We start from the raw sequence: 20,708 nt of genomic DNA, 5'->3' as shown, positions 1-20,708 counted from the left end.
CTGGAGGTGTCAGTGGATGTTCTAAATATGTTACTGTGCTTTCCAGCCCTCCTAAAGGGTCCTGCAGGAGGGTTTTGTGAGCTGGTAATCTCACATCAGTTGAGGTTAATGTCATGGAGAATTTCCGGAGAGTATGGGTGGTGCCATGTCTTTCAGACCAGGTTTCATCACTTACTAAGGAATCATGGGCTCCTGGTACAAGAATGATATATAGATTGGAATACCAAAATAGGTTTGCTGGAGCATGGAGAGAGACTGTGATCCCAATTAAGTGTCTTCAGTGGAGGTGCTAAACTGTTTGGCTGAGAAGCTTGAGGATGGCTTGTCTCATAGAACAGTGAATGTGTTTAGATCATCAATTGCTGCAGGGCATCAGTTGGTTAATGGATCTTCTGTAGGACAAGATATAGTAGTACGTAAGTTGATGAGAAGTATAAGACTAGCAAAGCCTCCAGTTTATCAGTATAACTCAGTATGAGATGTGTCTAAAATTTTTGAATTTCTGATTGGTTGTGAGTCAAATGAGTTGTTGCCCCTAAAAGATGTATCCACGTAATTGACAATTTTGTTGTGCTTGGTTTCATTTAAAAGGCTTACTGATGTGAAAGTGCTTGATATAACAAGTAGAATTTATTCACCGGAGGGTATGTGTTACTATCTAACTAAAAGAATAAAAATAAATTAATATTCAATATCACATCCTTTTTTTGAAGACGAAGAGACTTTATATGTGATTAAGTGTGTAAAGAAGTATGAAAGAGAAGGGTGCAGATGAGACCGCATGGAGTGTATGAGTTACTTAAAGCAGTTTCTTCTCCAATGCTTGCAAAATCGGTGAAACAGATAATGAGTAGAGCAAGTCGTGGCCATTAGTGTGTTTGATGCACACTCAGTGAGAGAAGAGGCTGTTTCTATGGCTTTCATGATGGGAGTTTCATTGCAAGATATTCTGCATGGTGTTAATTGGTCAAATTATGTGACTTTTAGGACATTTTACTTAAAACCAGTTGTGACTGTAGCAAGTTGTTTATTAGAAAAGCATTAAACTTGCATAATGTTAGCTTCTGGGTCTTGCCATAAAATGTTGATTAATAATGTAATTGCCAACTAAAATGATGTATGCTGTATTGTAGGTACAGAATGCCCACTCAAAAAAAACTATATTCCACTATGTGTCCAAAATCCAGCAAAGACCTCCACATGTCTAAAGCATGCAAGGGTGATTAATGATGGGAGAAAATGTGTTGCAGAAAATGTTCTAAAGGAGAGGAATGCATACAATACAACAAATTATCCCAGGTCATAGATCAAAAAGACAACATGATGGCTACAGCTTCCAAGTTGGATGTTTTGTCAATAAGGGTCATTGTCTACAAGAAGATCAGAACTAGTGAGCTGTTCATTGTCTTGGAACATGGGCACAAATATTCACCCAATATTTCTGCAGTCATGACTCCAAGAAACCTCCTTTTGATAACGTATCCGTAGCTTGACAACAAAATAATCATTTATCATGAAGACAATTAATTGTCTGATGCATCAGATCTCTCGCCTAGACCTTAACACATGCCTTCTTTATTGGCTAGAAGATGTAAGCCTTCTTCACATGATATAGTGTGATTAGTCCTGTGGCGGCCGAAATTTACTGTTGTTCATATAATACATAACACATATAGTGGAATTACTCTGTTTTGACTTCGGATAGAGCTCCTTGTGATGAAGGGCATGCCTTACTAGCCCTTGGTTTTTCTTCCGTGCTGAGTGCAATGAGACTTGGTGCTATCATAAGATAATGCATTATTTACTAAAGTACAATCATAGTTAAGTACTACTGTCTTTAGTGTGTGTCAGAGGACATTCCATCATTCACTTGTAATACAAAGCCAGACAAGTAGGTGAGTGGTTTAACTGTAATTTATTTTAAGGTGGCTTCCCAGCACAGAAACACAAACTTTAGCTGCTGCAGAACGTTTTGAACCAGAAGGACTACAATAAATAGGCCAGAGGAGTTCAGAACCCTTATCGCTGATGAAACAGACATCCTAGGTATCTGATATAAAGTAAGTGACAGGCCAATGTTCTTTCCTTTTAGGAAACCATCAGATAAACCAAAAGAGGAGCGACTTACCAGTAGTTCACACAGCAGATCAAAAACTGGTTCCTCAATTTTAAGGTTTTTCTGAAAAGTAGAAAGGCAATCACAGTGAGATGTGTTTTTGACAGAATGCCAAAATGCATTGCTTTCCAACCATTTATTGTTTTAATCTGTTTTATTTGGTTTTTGCCTTGTTACAACAGTAAAAACTTAAACACCATGACTTGTACAATCATCACACATTGGATAAAAGTACAGAAGCAATCCTGCTTTGAAGTAATATATAGCCTCAATAGACAGTGACAAAAGGATATGGTCTAGCCGACGACAGGCCCTCCTCTCCTGCTCCATCCACAGCAATCTTCAAGTCATTGTCCGAGAGGCACCGAGGGGTCTTCCTCCCATAGGGGGATATCGCTCCCCATCAGGGTATTTCGATATGTTTTGGAATACTAGTCTAGATAAAAATAGCTCTCCAGGGTCCCCACACCGTTTTATTCTGGAAGCTTGATGCACTATAGACTGCTGTCTCCATCTCTATATAGTGTGTTGTATATTGTCTCATGCCCATTGCTCACTAAGTCAGTGAAAGAGATGTCCTACCCCATCTTCTGGCTATGTCTCATTTTGCCAGGGCAAAAACCTAGTGTGCTGAAAAGATGCTGTATCCTGGGTAGGTCCACAGCATTGGGTATACATAATATAAGGAAGTGGGAGGTGTGAGGGACCTGTATCCCCACAACGCAGGTCAACATTGAGGTTAATGTCTTCCAGTATGATTTATTACGGCAGCATTCCCCAACGGTAAGATAAAATTACCCCTTCCATTCTTACATTATAAATAATTTGGAGCCTGTGCCCTCCCCATCTTACACAACCAGTGTTTGTGATAATAGACTCTGTGCAGAACCTCAGTAGCCTAAGTCTCACGATATTTTCTATTATCACTTCCTGATGACGCATTAGGACTGCTTCCCGGTCTTTGTCTTTCATCGGTCCCAGTTCAGCCCCCATCTTGAACCTGGGGGGGTAGAGATTGTCAGGTCAATTATTTCTGAATGTGCAGTAAGTATACAGCACAGTCTTAGAGGCCATCCCTTCAAAGAGTACCCTGTTTTCTACGGGGTTGCAGTCTTTAAGTTCTCACCTGGAATTAATTTTTTTAATAAAAAATGATCATATAATGTTTCATTTTGTAAATGGGAGAAATGATTTTTAACAAAAAATTGGAAAACCTTTCATTTAATTCAAAGTTCTCAAGAAATTATTTCAAAATAATGCATCTTGCTTTTTGTCAGTATTCCAAAGCAGTTTAAGTTTGAACTATTAGAAAATGGCAAGATGATATTAAGATGGAAGCAATATCAAATATCAGACGGTCGAACGCAAAAAAAACATATGAGCTATAAATTGCAGAGCTGTAAACATGACGTGCCACTGCTGGCATAGACAGGATACCGCTCTATATGCCACATGATCTATGCAGGTGGAGGTAGAAGGGAGACAGAAGGACAAGAGTAGAAAATGTGGTGCCCAAAAAATGCACTGGGCAGCATACAATTCAAAGTTTCATCAGTAGTTGGGAGTTTTCCATAGTTCCATAGCAGCGTGTTTGAGTGGTAGAACTGGTTTAGCCTGAAAATAGTCTAGTTTGTGAAATATTCAATGTGAGTAATGGGAAATATCCCAAATCTCAAGTTGGAACACATTAAGAATCCTACATAACTTTATATACTGAATCAGAGCTAGTGGGGAGGAGGGGTGTAAGAGGCTGGCCTGGTTTGCAGTGAGTACCAAGGGGTACTTACACTCTGCACCAGGTCCAGGTATCCCTTATTAGTGTAGAAGAGGTGTCTAGCAGCTTTGGCTGATAGAAAAGGGTGGCTTAGCAGAGCAGCTTAGGCTGAACTAGGAGACATGCAAAGCTCCCACTATACCACTGGTGTCATAAGCACAATATCATAAGAAAACACAATACACAGATATACTAAAAATAAAGGTACTTTATTTTTATGACAATATGCCAAAAGTATCTCAGTGAGTACCCTCAGTATGAGGATAGCAAATATACACAAGATATATGTACACAATGCCAAAAATATGCAGTAATAGCAATAGAAAGCAATGCAAGCAATGTACAGTCACAATAGATTGCAATGAGAGCACATAGCTTTAGGGGCAACACAAACCATATACTCTAGAAGTGGAATGCGAACCACAAATGGACCCCAAACCTATGTGAGCTTGTAGAGGGTCGCTGGGACTGTAAGAAAACAGTGAGGGTTAGAAAAATAGCCCACCCCAAAACCCTGAAAAGTAGGTGTAAAGTGCACCTAAGTTCCCCAGAGAGCATAGAAGTCGTGATAGGGGAATTCTGCAAGGAAGACCAACACCAGCAATGCAACAAGGATGGATTTCCAGACGAGAGTACCTGTGGAACAAGGGGACCAAGTCCAAGAGTCACGATCAAGTCGGGAGTGGGCAGATGCCCAGGAAATGCCAGCTGAGGTTGCAAAGAAGCTGCCACCGGATGGTAGAAGCTGTGGTTTCTGCAAGAACAAAGAGGACTAGGAACTTCCCCTTTGGAGGATTGATGTCCCATATCGTGAAGAAGCTTGCAGAGGTGTTCCCATGCAGAAACACCGCAAACAAGCCTTGCTAGCTGCAAGGGTCGCGATTAGGGTTTTTGGGTGCTGCTGTGGCCAAGGAGGGACCAGGATGTCGCCAATTGTGTGAGGAGACAGAGGGGGTGCCCAGCAAGACAAGGAGCCCTCTCAGAAGCAGGCAGCACCTGCAGAAGTGCCGGAACAGGCACTACGGAGAGGAGTGAACCGGAGCTCACCCGAAATCACAAAAGAAGATCCCATGACGCCTGAGGACAACTCAGGAGGTCGTGCACTGCAGTTTGAGTGTCGGGGACCCAGGCATGGCTGTGCACAAAGGAAATCCTGGAAGAGTACACAGGAGCCGGAGCAGCTGCAAATCACGCTGTACCCAGCAATGCAGTCTAGCATGGGGAGGCAAGGACTTACCTCCACCAAACTTGGACTGAAGAGTCACTGGACTGTGGGAGTCACTTGGACAGAGTTGCTGAGTTCCAGGGACCACGCTCGTCATGCTGAGAGGGGACCCAGGGGACCGGTGATGCAGTCTTTTGGTGCCTGCGGTTGCAGGGGGAAGATTTCTTCGGAGCTTCTAGTGCAGAGAGGAGGCAGACTACCCCCACAGCATGCACCACCAGGAAAACAGTTGAGAAGGTGGCCGGATCAGCGATACAAGGTTGCAGTAGTCGTCTTTGCTACTTTGTTGCAGTTTTGCAGGCGTCCAGAGCAGTCAGCGGTCGATTCCTTGGCAGAAGGTGAAGAGAGAGATGCAGAGGAACTCTGATGAGCTCTTGCATTCGTTATCTAAAGAATTCCCCAAAGCAGAGACCCTAACTAGCCAGAAAAGGAGGTTTGGCTACCTAGGAAGGAGGATCGGCTAGCAACACAGGTAAGAGCCTATCAGAAGGAGCCTCTGACGTCACCTGCTGGCACTGGCCACTCAGAGCAGTCCAGTGTGCCAGCAGCACCTCTGTTTCCAAGATGGCAGAGGTCTGGAGCACACTGGAGGAGCTCTGGGCACCTCCAAGGGGCGGTGCAGGTCAGGGGAGTGGTCACTCCCCTTTCCTTTGTCCAGTTTCGCGCCAGAGCAGGGCTGGGGGATCCCTGTACCGGTGTAGACTGGCTTATGCAGAGATGGGCACCATCTGTGCCTATCAAAGCATTTCTAGAGGCTGGGGGAGGCTACTCCTCCCCAGCCCTGATCCCTTTTTCCAAAGGGAGAGGGTGTAACACCCTCTCTCTGAGGAAGTCTTTTGTTCTGCCTTCCTGGGCCAAGCCTGGCTGGACCCCAGGAGGGCGGAAACCTGTCTGAGGGGTTGGCAGCAGCAGCAGCTGCAGTGAAACCCCGGGAAAGGCAGTTTGGCAGTACCTGGATCTGTGCTAGAGACTTGGGGGATCATGGAATTGTCTTCCCAATGCCCGAATGGCATTGGGGTGACAATTCCATGATCTTAGACATGTTACATGGCCATGTTCGGAGTTACCATTGTGACGCTATACATAGGTAGTGACCTATGTATAGTGCATGCGTGTAATGGTGTCCCCGCACTCACAAAGTCCGGTGAATTTGCCCTGAACGATGTGGGGGCACCTTGGCTAGTGCCAGGGTGCCCACATACTAAGTAACTTAGCACCCAACCTTTACCAGGCAAAGGTTAGACATATAGGTGACTTATAAGTTACTTAAGTGCAGTGGCAAATGGCTGTGAAATTACGTGGACGTTATTCCACTCAGGCTGCAATGGCAGGCCTGTGTAAGAATTGTCAGAACTCCCTATGGGTGGAAAAAGAAATGCTGCAGCCCATAGGGATCTCCTGGAACCCCAATACCCTGGGTACCTCAGTACCATATACTAGGGAATTATAAGGGTGTTCCAGTATGCCAATGTGAATTGGTGAAATTGGTCACTAGCCTGTTAGTGACAATTTGGAAAGCAAAGAGAGAGCATAACCACTGAGGTTCTGGTTAACAGAGCCTCAGTGAGACAGTTAGTCATCGCACAGGGAACACATACAGGGCACACTTATGAGCACTGGGGCCCTGGCTGGCAGGGTCCCAGTGACACATACAACTAAAACAACATATATACAGTGAAATATGGAGGTAACATGCCAGGCAAGATGGTACTTTCCTACACAACCCCCCCCCCCAAACGAAGGACAATAAGACTAGCTATGACCTGATGATTGTCTAAGTGGAAATATCTGGAGAGTCCATCTGCATTGGAGTGGGTACTCCCAGGTCTATGTTCCACTGTATAGTCCATTCCCTGTAGAGATATGGACCACCTCAACAATTTAGGGTTTTCACCTTTCATTTGTTTTAGCCAAAGTAGAGGTTTGTGGTCTGACTGAACAATGAAGTGAGTGCCAAACAGGTATGGCCTCAACGTCTTCAGTGCCCAGACCACAGCAAAGGCATCCCTCTCTATGGCAGACCACCGCTTTTCTATAGGGGTCAACCTCCTGCTGATAAAAGCAACAGGTTGATCCTGGCCCTCAGAATTAAGTTGTGATAAGACTGTCTCTTCCCCTAATTCAGATGCATCAGTTTGGACAGTTAATTTTTTGGAGTAACAGGGGCTTTTTAGGACAGGTGCAGAGCACATGGCCTGTTTCAGCTAGCTGTCCACAATACCTTTTTAGGCATTTTCTTTAAAGTGAGGTCATTAAGAGGGGCTGCTATGGAGCCATAGTTCTTTATGAACCTCCTGTAATACCCAGTGAGGCCTAAGAAGGCTCTCACCTGGGTCTGAGCTGTAGGGGGAACCCAATCTATGATAGTTTGGATTTTCCCCTGAAGTGGTGCAATCTGTTCTCCACCTACAAGGTGTCCCAGATAAACCACCTTCCCCTGCCCTATCTGGCACTTTGAAGCCTTGATATTGAGGCCTGCCTTTTGCAGGGCCTCCAAAACTTTCCACAGGTGGACCAGGTGATCATCCCAGGTGGAGCTAAAGACAGCTATATCATCTAGTTATGCTGCACTAAAAGCCTCCAACCCTTGCAGGACTGTATTCACCAACCTCTGAAAAGTGGCAGGTGCATTTTTCAAACCAAAGGGCATTACTGTGAATTGGTAGTGCCCTCCAATGGTGGAAAATGCAGTTTTTGCTTTAGCATCCTCTGATAACTTGATCTGCCAATACCCTGCAGTCAAATCAAAGGTGCTTAGATAGTTGGCAGATGCCAGTGTGTCTATTAGCTCATCTGCCCTGGGTATAGGGTGAGCATCAGTTTTAGTTACCTGGTTGAGACCTCTGTAGTCTACACAAAATCTCATTTCCCTTTTCCCATCTTTGGAATTAGGCTTTGGTACAAGTACCACAGGAGAGGCCCATGGACTTTCAGAGTGCTCAACCACTCCCAGTTCAAGCATTTTCTGAACTTCTTGTTTTATGCAGTCTCTGACATGGTCAGGCTGCTTATAGATCTTACTTTTGGCAGGTATGCTGTCTCCAGTAGCTATAGTGTGCTCACACCAAGAAGTGGTGCCTTGCACAGTAGAAAAGAGTTCAGAAAACTGACCCAGGAGATTTATGCAGTGGTCTTTCTGCTAAGCAGTAAGACAATCTGCCAGAACTACACCTTCCACTAGAGCATCTTGTTCTGTGGAAGTGAAGAGATCAGGGAGAGGGTCACTCTCTTCTTCCTGTCCTTCATCTGTTGCCATGAGCAGGGTGAGATCAGCCCTGTCATAGTAGGGCTTTAGGCGATTGACATGGTGCACCCTAAGGGGACTCCTGGCAGTGCCCAAGTCAACCAAGTAGGTGACTTCTCCCTTTTTCTCAACAATAATGTGGGGACCACTCCATTTGTCTTGGAGTGCTCTCGGGGCCACAGGCTCCAAGACCCACACCTTCTGTCCTTGTTGGTTCTGAATCAGAACAGCCTTCTGGTCATGCCATTGCTTTTGGAGCTCTTGGCTGGCCTGAAGGTTTTTGCTGGCCTTTTTCATATACTCAGCCATTCTGTATCTTAGGCCAAGTACATGGTTCACTATGTCTTGCTAAGGAGCTTCTAAAGGTTGTTCCCAACCCTCCTTTACAAGTGTTAGAGGACCTCTTACAGGGTGCCCAAATAGGAGGTCAAAGGGGCTGAAGTCCACTCCTTTCTGGGGTACCTCCCAGTAAACAAAAAGGAGGCAAGGTAACAGGACATCCCATCTCCTCCGGAGTTTTTCAGGGAGTCCCATTATCATTCCTTTGAGAGTTTTGTTAAATCTCTCAACCAGTCCATTTGTTTGTGGATGATAGGGTGTGGTGAATTTGTATGTTACACCACATTCCTTCCACATGGCCTTTAAGTAAGCAGACATGAAGTTGCTACCGCTGTCTGATACCACCTCTTTTGGGAATCCCACCCTGGAAAAGATTCCCAGGAGGGCCTTTGCCACTGCAGGAGCTGTAGTGGTCCTTAGAGGAATTGCTTCAGGATATCTGGTGGCATGGTCCACTACCACCAAAATAAACCTATTTCCTGAAGCAGTAGGAGGGTCAAGGGGGCCAACTATGTCAACCCCTACCCTTTCAAAGGGAACCCCAGCCACAGGCAGTGGAATAAGGGGTGCCTTTGTGGTGCCACCTGTTTTGCCACTGGCTTGACAGGTGACACATGACTTACAAAATTCCTTTGTGTCCTCTGACATTCTAGGCCAATGAAACAAGGGAACAAGCCTGTCCCATGTTTTCATCTGCCCTAAATGTCCAGCCAAGGGAATGTCGTGGGCTAGAGTTAGGAGGAACTCTCTGTATTGCAGGGGAATAACCAATCTCCTGGCAGCTCCAGGTTTTGGGTCCCTTGCCTCTGTATACAAGAGGTTGTCCTCCCAGTAAACTCTGTGAGAGTCACTGACATCCCCATTTTGCTGTTTGACAGCTTGCTGTCTTAGACCCTCTAGCGTGGGACAGGTCTGCTGTGCCACACTCAGCTCCTACCTGGCAGGCCCCCCTCCACCCAAAAGCTCAGCAGTGTCTGCTTCCAGCTCCTCTGGTGAAGGTTCTGCACAGGGTGGAAATTCTTCTTCCTCGGAAGTTGAATCCACTGTAGAGGGAGGGATAGTAGGTAGGGATTTACCTTTTCTAACCCTAGCTTTAGGGAGCACTTGGTCCATTGTTCCAGGATCCAAGTCACCCTGTCCTTTTTGCTTTTTGGCCTGAGCCCTTGTCAAAGCAAAAATATGCCCAGGAATGCCCAGCATTGCTGCATGAGCCTCCAACTCCACTTCTGCCCAAGCTAATGTCTCTAGCTGATCATCTAGCAGAATGGCATTGGGGTGAAAATTCCATGATCTTAGACATGTTACATGGCCATGTTCGGAGTTACCATTGTGACGCTATACATAGGTAGTGACCTATGTATAGTGCACGCGTGTAATGGTGTCCCCGCACTCACAAAGTTCGGGGAATTTGCCCTGAACGATGTGGGGGCACCTTGGCTAGTGCCAGGATGCCCACACACTAAGTAACTTAGCACCCAACCTTTACCAGGTAAAGGTTAGACATATAAGTGACTTATAAGTTACTTAAGTGCAGTGGTAAATGGCTGTGAAATAACGTGGACGTTATTTCACTCAGGCTGCAATGGCAGGCCTGTGTAAGAATTGTCAGAGCTTCCTATGGGTGGTAAAAGAAATGCTGCAGCCCATAGGGATCTCCTGGAACCCCAATACCCTGGGTATCTCAGTACCATATACTAGGGAATTATAAGGGTGTTCCATTATGCCAATGTGAATTGGTGAAATTGGTCACTAGCCTGTTAGTGACAATTTGGAAAGCAAAGAGAGAGCATACCCACTGAGGTTCTGGTTAGCAGAGCCTCAGTGAGACAGTTAGTCATCACACAGGGAACACCTACAGGGCACACTTATGAGCACTGGGGCCCTGGCTGGCAGGGTCCCAGTGACACATACAACTAAAACCACATATATACAGTGAAATATGGGGGTAACATGCCAGGCAAGATGGTACTTTCCTACAAGGGGTCATAAGGCCAGCTCAAAAAGACAGAGCATACACTCAAAATAGCAATGTTTTTAGACGGACAGAGGTAAACAAAAAAACTATACTGGCTTCAGGAGATACTAATGACCAAGACAAAGTGAACAAGGTAAAAGTCTGTGAAAGTCAAAGAAGCCAGTTTAAGAATATTCATTAGTCAAACATCAGGTAAGGGAAAATGTTTTTGGGTCATTTTGTTTAGTTATGATCATGGTTGTTTTTTTTGTCTACTTCCTTTGACTGACCTGGTGACCCTGGATCTCTATGTTGCCTGGTACAGGCTTCATTGCTTCCATCCAATTTACAAAATGAGCAAGCATTGGTAAAGTCAGCAGGTCTGGTGCTACATGCCAAATGTTTGGTGTTGCTAATGTTCAGGAATGGTTTTGTAATACTGTAGAAGTGGACTACTTTTTGGGTGTGTGCACATTGTGCAAGATTGGAATGTTGTCACTCACAGAGAGGCAAATCAATGGCTATAGTTGGCTGACCTTCTGGTGGGAACCCTAAAAATGTGAAAAATGAACAGATGATGAGAGATTACTGAAACCTCCTATATGACCATCTTTTGCATCATGTTTTCCCAGATTTTTGCCTTATCTGTGTTTTCTGGCTGTAGAACTCTGTGCACTTTACCCCGTGTAAATGAGTGGTTTAGTGCCTGTGCTCCCTCATTCAACATGATTAAATTGGTATGCTCGTAATTGGCACATTTAACTTACCCGTAAGACTGTAGTATTTGGTACAAAGTGTACCAATATCTTGTAAGTTAAATGTCACTACTGGGCTACTGTAACTATTGTGCCATCTACTACAGTGATAGTACAAATAAGAGTTTTAAAACTGCAAATTTGACCTGTCAACATAACCATGTTTGTCAGGTCAAAACCTTCCTTTTAAATACTTACATGTCCCCTTTAGTAAGCCTTATAAGGCAGATGTTGTGGTATTAAAAGTATTACATGTAAAAGTTAAATATTAAACAAGGATAAAAAGGTCCCAAAAGCTATTTTCACTGTGGCAAGGCTGACTACTCCAAAGGAAAACAGTGGTTAACCTTATTACATTACATTTAAAAATGATGCTTTCAGTTAGGAAGCAGCCAGAAATCTAATTCAAGGACTCATTTTAATAGTTATGAAAAATGCAATTTAATGGTAAAATTGTTTTTGATTAATTATTAAGGTAAAGGTACTTTTAGAAAGTTACATTTTACCCTGCCTAATATCTCTGGGAGTAAGTCTGCATGAGCTCCGTCTGTCACCTAGCAGTTGAATACCCTTTTGATGATGTGGGGAAACTGTCCTCAGAGCAGAGGCAAAGGCCTTGGGTGTGGGGAGGGGAGCTGTCCTCAGAACTGGTTTAGAGTGCTAACAGAGGAGGTTTTGTTCACCAATGTGGTGGGCACACAGGCTCTGCACAAGGGGAGAAGGGTTTCACCATCTTGGATTTATGCAGAGAGGGGCACTGTGGGATTGTCTGCAGGAGGGCAGACAGGAAATGTTGCTTACCAATGTGAACGTTTGCCCTATTCATTAGGGGCGGGGCCAGGAATCACCCTACCAACAGACTGTTGCCAGGCACTGCTGGACGAAGATGTTGCCAGGCACTACTATACCTGTGGAAATATCAGAAAGGGTCTAAACCTGCTGTCTGTTACCTGAGAAGGGCAATGAAGGGCTGGACATGCTGTCTTGTGTACCCAGGACAAATATGTGGTCTTTTAGGGTTATAAAGCTGACCTCTAATCTGATTCAGCAGGACCTCGATTGGAATGTATCTGGCCTTGCGGGGCCCTCTTCGGCAACAGCCTACAGCCTTACCCTGCTGGAGGAATCCAAGTCCAAAGAAAAGAAACTAAGTCTGAACAACTGCTCAGAACTTTCCAGCCAAAAGTCAACACTTCACTGGGACCTCGTCCAACAGCAATCTGACATTGTGGAGCCCCTTTTGTCCATATCCTGCTGTCTTGCCCCACTAAAGATTTCTGACTTACATTTGAGAGACTAAGGGCCTCATTACAGCTCCGACCGCCAAAGCTGTGGGGAGGAGGCAGCCATCATACAGGCTACCTCCCCCCGGTCATATTACAATGTTCCCACCGGGCTAGGCTTAGGTTTATGTAGTGACTCCAGCAGGTCATCCTGGCAAGGATTGTGAATTTTTGTTTGAGGTGGGTAGTCACCCTCATCAATTTATACTCCAACTTTGTACAAAAGCTACATTATATATGCACATAAATTTGATAAACTTGAAAGGTTTTGGCTAATGCCAGGCCTTAAAAGATGAGGCACAAGCTTGTCAGTAGAACCATCGCTGCTGAAGTTCAATACAAGGGCTGTTCCAGCAATTTGTGCTGCCATGGGTCCATCTACACCTTCATAGAACCATGGAACAGCTCTTTGCATGCTGATGCTGGTAACTAGAGTGGGTGGTGTGTATCACTGTGGAAATGTATTGCCCGTGTCAGTGGGTGGGACCATCTATAAAGGACTGGAAAACATGAATACCATGAAATTGCAATACTTATAACCTATGCAAACACATCAACCTCGCTGCTAGCCTGTCTGTTAGCAATGACTTTGCCTCCCAGTTTCTCCCCTTCAGAATCATAAAAGTGCACTCATATAACTAAACTGTGGTCCGGCAACACACCAGAGCTATGTATAAGAAGCCATAATGTGAAAAGATAAAATATAGTGGAGAGAACAATTAAGACACATTTGGAAGGCATGCGCTTACTCTTCCGTTAGGTTGCAGGAGCATAAGAAAGACAATAGAAATGTTGGGACAAGACAGGAGTCATTGCTAGCATTGTACTAATGCGGCAAGTATAAAGTAGTCACTTCAGCCTTTATAGTCTCCTACCCGCCACTCTAAGTCTCCAGGTGTAGCATGCCATATTGTCCCACCTCTACTGAGGTGGCCATTATTGTGGACTCCACACACCTATTCAGGCTGTTCCATCAACCAAAGGTCCAAGAGAAGTTGTGGACTCAAACTTCCTTATAGTATCAATTCAGGTTGGTCAAAACTTGTCAAGAACTTCCAAGAGGTTCTTGCTCAGGCTTCAGATGCATTGCTTTATCAAGGCATCTAGTACATCACAATTGTAGGAGGCCGGCTCTCTATATAGCATACTAAAAAGATGTGACATGTGCAGAGAGTCCTTGCAACCCCACTTTGGCATCCAGAGACAAAAAAGCAGACCACCTAATGCTCTGTTTTTGTTGTAGAATGGGTGAGCAGTTAGGATAATCCAGGAGATGTGCTAAGCATTTGTTGTACAGTATCATACTCGGAAGAATAACTTGAGGCCAATTTTAAAAAATGATATAGGTTTTTAAAAATATTTCAAGACCAAGGACACCAATATAAGGTAAGTACTTTTTTAGTTATGATTTTTCAAAGTTTAGAAAATGTTGCATTTCTGTGCTCAATTAAGCTCAATAGGAATCAATGGGAACAACTTTAAAAATGCATAGAAAATCAGGCAATGCTCTCACAAAAATCACCTTCTAGTTTTAGGTCGAGGTCATCAAAGTGTCCAAAGGGCCAGCCAGAGAACATCCGGCAGTTCCCGTTTCAAACAGAAGCAGCAGCTGGCTAATGGTCTTAGAGATGGCGCCCAAAGGAGATGGCAGCCACTGCAAAGATGGACTTAAAGATAAGTCTAGTGGGTCCCCTTGGAGGCTGGAGATCACAAGGGGTTAAGGACCCCTACAGCACAGCTGGTTTGTTGATGCAAAGGCCAGGGAAGACAGATGCAGCGCAGATAGGTCAGCAATGAGTCGTGAATCTTGGAGTCCTTGGAGTCAGGAGTAGGTCACTTGGAGGGTGGACTGCAGGTCAGCAGGGACACTTTGGGGTTGGTTCTTGGGTGTCCTGAAGTTCCTCAACTGGTGCTTGCGTCTGGGCTTTTGGGAGTTTAGAGGGGACTTTGCTTCTGGGTGTTCAATGGTGGGGGTCTGGTAACACGGATGGTGGTATGCCAAAGCCCTGGATAGTTACAGTGCCACCAAACTTGGCATAATGGCAGATCTTGCCCTCAAGGGCTGTTGCACGGAATTTGGCTTGGCTGCTGGCTCTGAGTCATTGGGCAGAAGATGGCCACTCAACCGGAATTTGTGGTTTCCTTGCCTGCTGGGTGCATGGAGTGAAACCTTCACTCAGTGCGAGGTTCTTGGTGATTTTTAGAAGGCTAGAGGTGCTCTGGGGTTTTGTAGAGTCCCTCTGCTTTCCAGGCGAAACCTCAGTGGCAATAGTCGAGTCCTTGGAGCAGCAAGCAGGGTTTGGTGTCTTTTTTTGTGCAGCAGGGCTTCAGTTCTTGTGCGTTGGATCCTCATTGTACTGGTCTTCTTTCTGTCCATCAAATATGAGGTCTTGCTCCAAGGATGCACTCTTAATAATGTATTTAGGGTGTGCTAGGGGGAGTACCTGGTAGTGGCCAATGGGCCACCTACCATAAGGTTGCTACACCCACTAAGTGACTACTTCCTGTGAGAGGGGGTCACATCCCTAACCCTTATTTGATATTTTCCTGATATCCAAAATGGAGGAAAATGAAATGGAGTGGTCACCTCACCTGCCACACCTGAGGGGTGGTGCAGGCTGAGGATGGCTACTCCTCATATTCTTGCTATGGTCCCAGCTGATTTTCCAAGCTAAAGTGGGGGTAAAACCATTGGGTGGCCACCTACTACTAGCAGCAGAGGCAGATATCAGATTTCAAATGCAGCATCGCCTTTAAAGCTGCCCGCTGCCGCAAAATGCCTGAGTGCCTGCTTGGGAGAGGAGGTGCAACACCTCCTCCCATGAAAGGCTTTGTGTTCTGGTTCCTGAGAGCAAAAACCTTTCATCCCAGGAGTCCGAAATCATGTCTGGTTGTGGCAGACTAGTTAGGGCCAGTCAGCAACCATGCCAGGGCTGTTAGGTTTTGCAGGAGGCACCTCTAAGGTGCCCTCAGGGTACATTTTATAATACATCCAACACTGACATCAGTGTGGGTTTATTATTCTGAGTTGTTTGATACCAAAAAACCCAGGGTTCAGAGATGCCATCATGTAGCTGGGGAACTTGTAATGACCAGTGTCCTGCACATGATTTTTGCTATGGCTTCCCTGTACACTTACTATGTCTAAGAATTAGCAAAGACACAGTAGGGACATATTTGCTCATGCACACATATGCCCTCATATGCTTTATAGTGCACCCTGCCTTTAGAGCTGCAAGGCCTGCCAGAGGGGTGAGTTACCTATATTGCAAGCATTGTTATTGGGCATGGCACTCTTGGTGAGCGCCACGTCAAGTCTGCAACTTTGGTTACACATTGTTATACACTTGCAATTGCAGTCTGTATGAGACTGGTTTGGGGCCTCTCAGAGTGGCACAATTGGTGGTGCAGCTCTGTGGGGGGGCCCTCTTCAGGTCCCATGTACTAGGTACTAGGGGTACCATTCACAAGGGACTTACAAAGGTGGCTCAAGTGTCAAGCATAGTCCAATGTTGGGAAACAAAATCTGGCCTTGGGAATCTGTTTAGCAGGTGCCCAGGGCACTCACAGTTTGAAATCAAATAATTCTCCACGCATAAAATGGGGGTCTGCCAGGTCAAAAGAGGCAATTTCTTACAACAACCATAGCTTAAAAGTGAAATCTGAGGGAGGTTGGCAAAGACTTACATCACCTTGGTGGCCACCTCCACATAAATCAGTTCAGGCAGACCTCATTTTATCTTCCATTTGTGGTTCTCCATTTACTTCTCCAATTACACTGAAATTAATATTGTCTAACTCTGAGAAATGGAAAGGATTTCTGCGCACACACAGGGTGGGTCATATTCCATCTTATAAATCTTTTTAGTTTGTGTAGCCCTATTTCAAGCAGAAAATATGAGCACTTTTTAAAAACTGAAAATGGTCGGACATTTAAATTGGAGAAACGAAAAAATAAGAAGTAGTATGTTTGATTTAAACTCAGCCACTGGTAATTATGTTGGGGCTCATTCCAGTTCACCATATTATTGTTCACTATGCCACTCTAAATACAGAGTCACCATATGTAGATCACCATAGGTTCTGATTATTGGTCATGAATGGTATCAAGCATGTCAACGGGTTCAGAATACCCTGTATTAGTAACCATTTTTTTTGTGTGGACAAAGTTGCAAGGATCAGCCACCTCTGGGAAAATTGCATAGGCTTACTTACTCCATTTTAATTTGTTGCTGATTTGTGAGGCACAGCATATCACTAAGGCCTCAAGACAAAGTCATGCATGTGCACCATGTATCTATCAGTGTGAAAAATACAGTTTTAGAAGGTTTCACCCAAAAACAATAAATCTGAGGACTCCAAATGAAGAAAACTTGAAGGATAAGGGTTATTACCTGGCTTGATGGATGAGTGAAAGAGAGTTCAGTGGGGTTGAATTTTCATCTTGAGAGAGACTATGAGGAGCAATTGTATGGACATATGTCTGGACAAGGACATAGGGTATAGAGTTTGGCAGATGGGGTTACTCCGTAACAAACGTGAAGGATTCTGCTGTATTACGATTCCATTATATCCTATGGACATTGTAACACAGTGGACAGGATATCCCTCAGGTTTGTGGCAGAGTACTCATCCGCCAAACTCTAAATCTGGCCATGTATTTGAACTGATAGCATTCCTTAATATGGAGCTATGGATGTCTTCCATTTTACATGTGTTAATGGTATTATATTTTTGAGTGACTTCTAATGAGACTTCAAAACCCTTATGGTTTCATTTTCAAGGAACACCGTGGTATTTTAAGGGAGCCTTTCTTCGCTTACACAGTACAGTCAAGAATGCTAGCATGTTTGCACTGGTATTTAGTGGAGATATATCTTTATTAGGAAGTTAAAAGGTTAGTGATGAGGGAGGTGGTCCTGTAGACAGCCCATGCGTGATCATTCTGGAGAAACCTTAGACATATACTATATATATTTATATTATGAGTCAACAATCTGTGCCTTTACAATGGGTTTCCAGGGACGGGCCTGCCTTCTCTTTAACTTTGTTTGTATATTGTTTGCTTAAGATGGACCTTGTATTTCAAAGAGTCCTGAAATGGTGTGTTTATGTGAGTGTGTCACACAATACATTGAAAAAGGCATATAACACAAATTCACCCCAACTGAATTAGCATTACCAGAAGATTTCTGACAGGGTCACGAAGTTGTTGCAGAGCCTTTCCAACTTTGGCTGCAATTTTCTCCTAGAAGAAAACAGACAAACTGTTAATGATTTGAGCCTGGATTGTCCTCAAATCCAAAAAGATTAAAAGTGCATTAGACTCACAAATGAAACACATAGGGATGCATCACAAAGCATTTCTGGCCTGGTCTATTACATGACCGTGAAAATATTTCTGGAAGTTCTTGGTGCAAACACCTTTTATCCCTGTCTTATAAAACACATTTCTATTGCTGGTACTGTGTGAGAAGAATATTTGTACATATCTGTTGTGCTGCATGTTCTAATGATGATGATATGTTATTTTGTTGTTTGTGCTGCTGTGTTTTGTTCCTCTAGCATGACATTGTATTTTTGATGTGTTTTACTGTGTTGTATTCACCTTTGACTGTTGTATTGTTCTGATCCCTTTATGTGTCAGTTGTGTTGCCAATTTGGATTTGGGTTATGCCACTGTGCTATGTTTTGTTGTTTAGCTTAGCTACATCAGCACATTCTGCTACATTTCCAGCGAAAGGCGGAACACTCTTTTAAATTTCCAGTGTCAAACACCCATTTACCACTGTGTAAGTGGGAAAATACTTCTGCGGTTTAACTTTTTAACAGATCAGTTAGCTATAAACTGTGGCAGAGAACTATCTTCATTTAGCACTGCTAGGGCTCACCTTATAACCATGGCAAAAAATATGATGGACAAAATGTTGGCTTTTACTAACATGAAAAACAGGGAGACGTATCAGCCTGGCGTCTTTCATAGAGACCCTCCACTCTAAAAATCTAAATGATCCTAAGCACTGACCACAACAACATGACATACTGATCCTGCTGAACTATTTGAAAGTGTTCAGAAGATTTAAGAAAGTCTAATGACAATCAACACATTGCTATTTTCACTGGAAACCATCTTGGTAGACAGGTGAAAAACCTCCAGGAACATCAAGCACATGTTCAGTTTCCTTGTAGTCACTTTACCCAGTACTAGGCTCAAAAGAAAAAAATCAGACAATGGTCCTGGTTTAGATTTCATAGGATGGGTTACTCCATCACAGGGGTGACGGATATCCCATCTACCAAAAGATAAAACTCAGGGACATAAATGGGATTTATATTTCAGTTGAAGGGATATCCGTCAACGCTGTGACAGAATAACCCAACCACCAAAATCTAAAATTAGGTCAATATTTGCACAAAGTGCTTGATTGTTGTGCCATTTTCATCAGGATGTGTGAGTAAACATTTACTTTGCTTGGTATATCATACCCACTCCATTACATCAGGTTATGCCCGGAGGTGAAACTAGAGTAATGTTGTAGCTGATCCAAACTTGGGGTTAAACTTTTTGGGGTAGGGAGATAGGCTTTTCATCTGCACATAGCTGGTACTGCCTCATTAGTGTTATCAAAGAGCTACACTGGAGTGATGATAAAATCTTCAAGAGTATCCCACCCCCCTTCAAATATGCCCACTAAGTCTTGAACTAAGGTCCTTGTTGGAGACATCACAGAGACAAACATTTAAGTATTGTTCTGAGACTCTCAGGGGAGACATAACCAGAGACAGACAACAAGAACTGTACTGATGTGAGACATCCCCAGAGATAGCCACTAAGTATTGTCCTGAGGTGCTCAGGGGAGATGTTACTGAAGACAGACAATTTGGATTAGGAACATATCTCTGAATCAGGGATAAGATGTGAACGGTAATTCTGGAATCAGACAACAGCACAAGCTAAAAATTAAGAACTTACCACTGTTGGATTTCCGCCTAACAGAAGGTGATCAACCACACATCCAGTGTCTTTCTGGAAATAATAAAACAATGCAAAATATTCTTATAACCATAAACATTGAAAATAAGCCAGTATTGGAAAATTGCATATGTTATATGCTGTATGTTGTGAACAACTAAAACAATAAATACAAAGCTGTCATTACTGAGTAGATTTTAAAAGATCAAAGACTGTAAAACTTTCATTGATGTACTATTTCAATATTACAATACACTGAAATTATGTTCCTTTATTGGCAGTAGAAGATTACCCTCAAACACATCCAAAAATATAGCAGTTAATAAAATATTAATTCAGCAACACTGTACCATGGTTTCTTTGACTTCAGCTAAAAGTTGTGTCCATTCTTCCAGGCTGCATTCTTTGGTCTGGGGGAAATGTTCAGAAACTGGTTACAAATAGCATATACAGTTCATGTCTGAGTGAGACGAGAAGGCTGCAGTTAGGATATTTTACTCATAAAGGGCCACAATACTGACTGCCTGCTTGCATCTCTACCCTAAAGGTAGAGGCGTTCCAGTATCTCCAAGAGGGGCATCATTCCCTGACTCCAGCAGTGGCACACTCAATGGATAATATCAGTAGTAAAACACATATGTGACAGGAAAAGCATCAAAGAATGATCCATACATGACACATATAAAATCACATATTTACATTCAATATAAAATGACATTCAATTTGCTGAGAAAAAACATTTTCAAAATTATCAATTTAGTATCTATACATTGAGTTCAATATTTAATTATTATCATAACTGTAATACTTTGGCTCTTGTTTGCCAAGCCGCATGTAGAAAATTTGAGATGGAATAAAGCCGCACACAGACTTGATCACACATACATGTTCTTATAGCATCTTGGTAGTTCCTAAATCCCAGCACCAGGCAAAGTGGCTTAACCCATCTAGATCTTGGTCTTGTATAGTCCATGCAAAAAAACCTTAAAACATGTCCCTCTGTTTTCTGAAATTGGTGAAAAACAAGACACAGGGTACACTGAAA

General features: G+C 43.6%; 1 protein-coding gene across 1 annotated transcript in view; it reads right to left on the bottom strand.

Moving 5' to 3' along the window:
- LOC138260830 (ranaspumin-like) overlaps positions 1–20,708 on the bottom strand; it is a 58,359-nt gene that overhangs the window by 18,722 nt on the left and 18,929 nt on the right. Inside the window, exons 4-7 of the mRNA XM_069209255.1 lie at positions 20,014–20,073; positions 19,664–19,717; positions 17,873–17,938; positions 2,129–2,179 (exon numbers count right to left, since the gene is read on the bottom strand). Coding sequence (XP_069065356.1) covers positions 2,129–2,179; positions 17,873–17,938; positions 19,664–19,717; positions 20,014–20,073 — 231 coding nt within the window. The remainder of the gene's footprint in view (positions 1–2,128; positions 2,180–17,872; positions 17,939–19,663; positions 19,718–20,013; positions 20,074–20,708) is intronic.

The sequence above is a fragment of the Pleurodeles waltl genome, chromosome 10 (genome assembly GCF_031143425.1).
Source record: "Pleurodeles waltl isolate 20211129_DDA chromosome 10, aPleWal1.hap1.20221129, whole genome shotgun sequence".
Taxonomy (NCBI): Eukaryota; Metazoa; Chordata; class Amphibia; order Caudata; family Salamandridae; genus Pleurodeles; species Pleurodeles waltl.
This window is presented reverse-complemented; position numbering and strand designations above follow the sequence as displayed.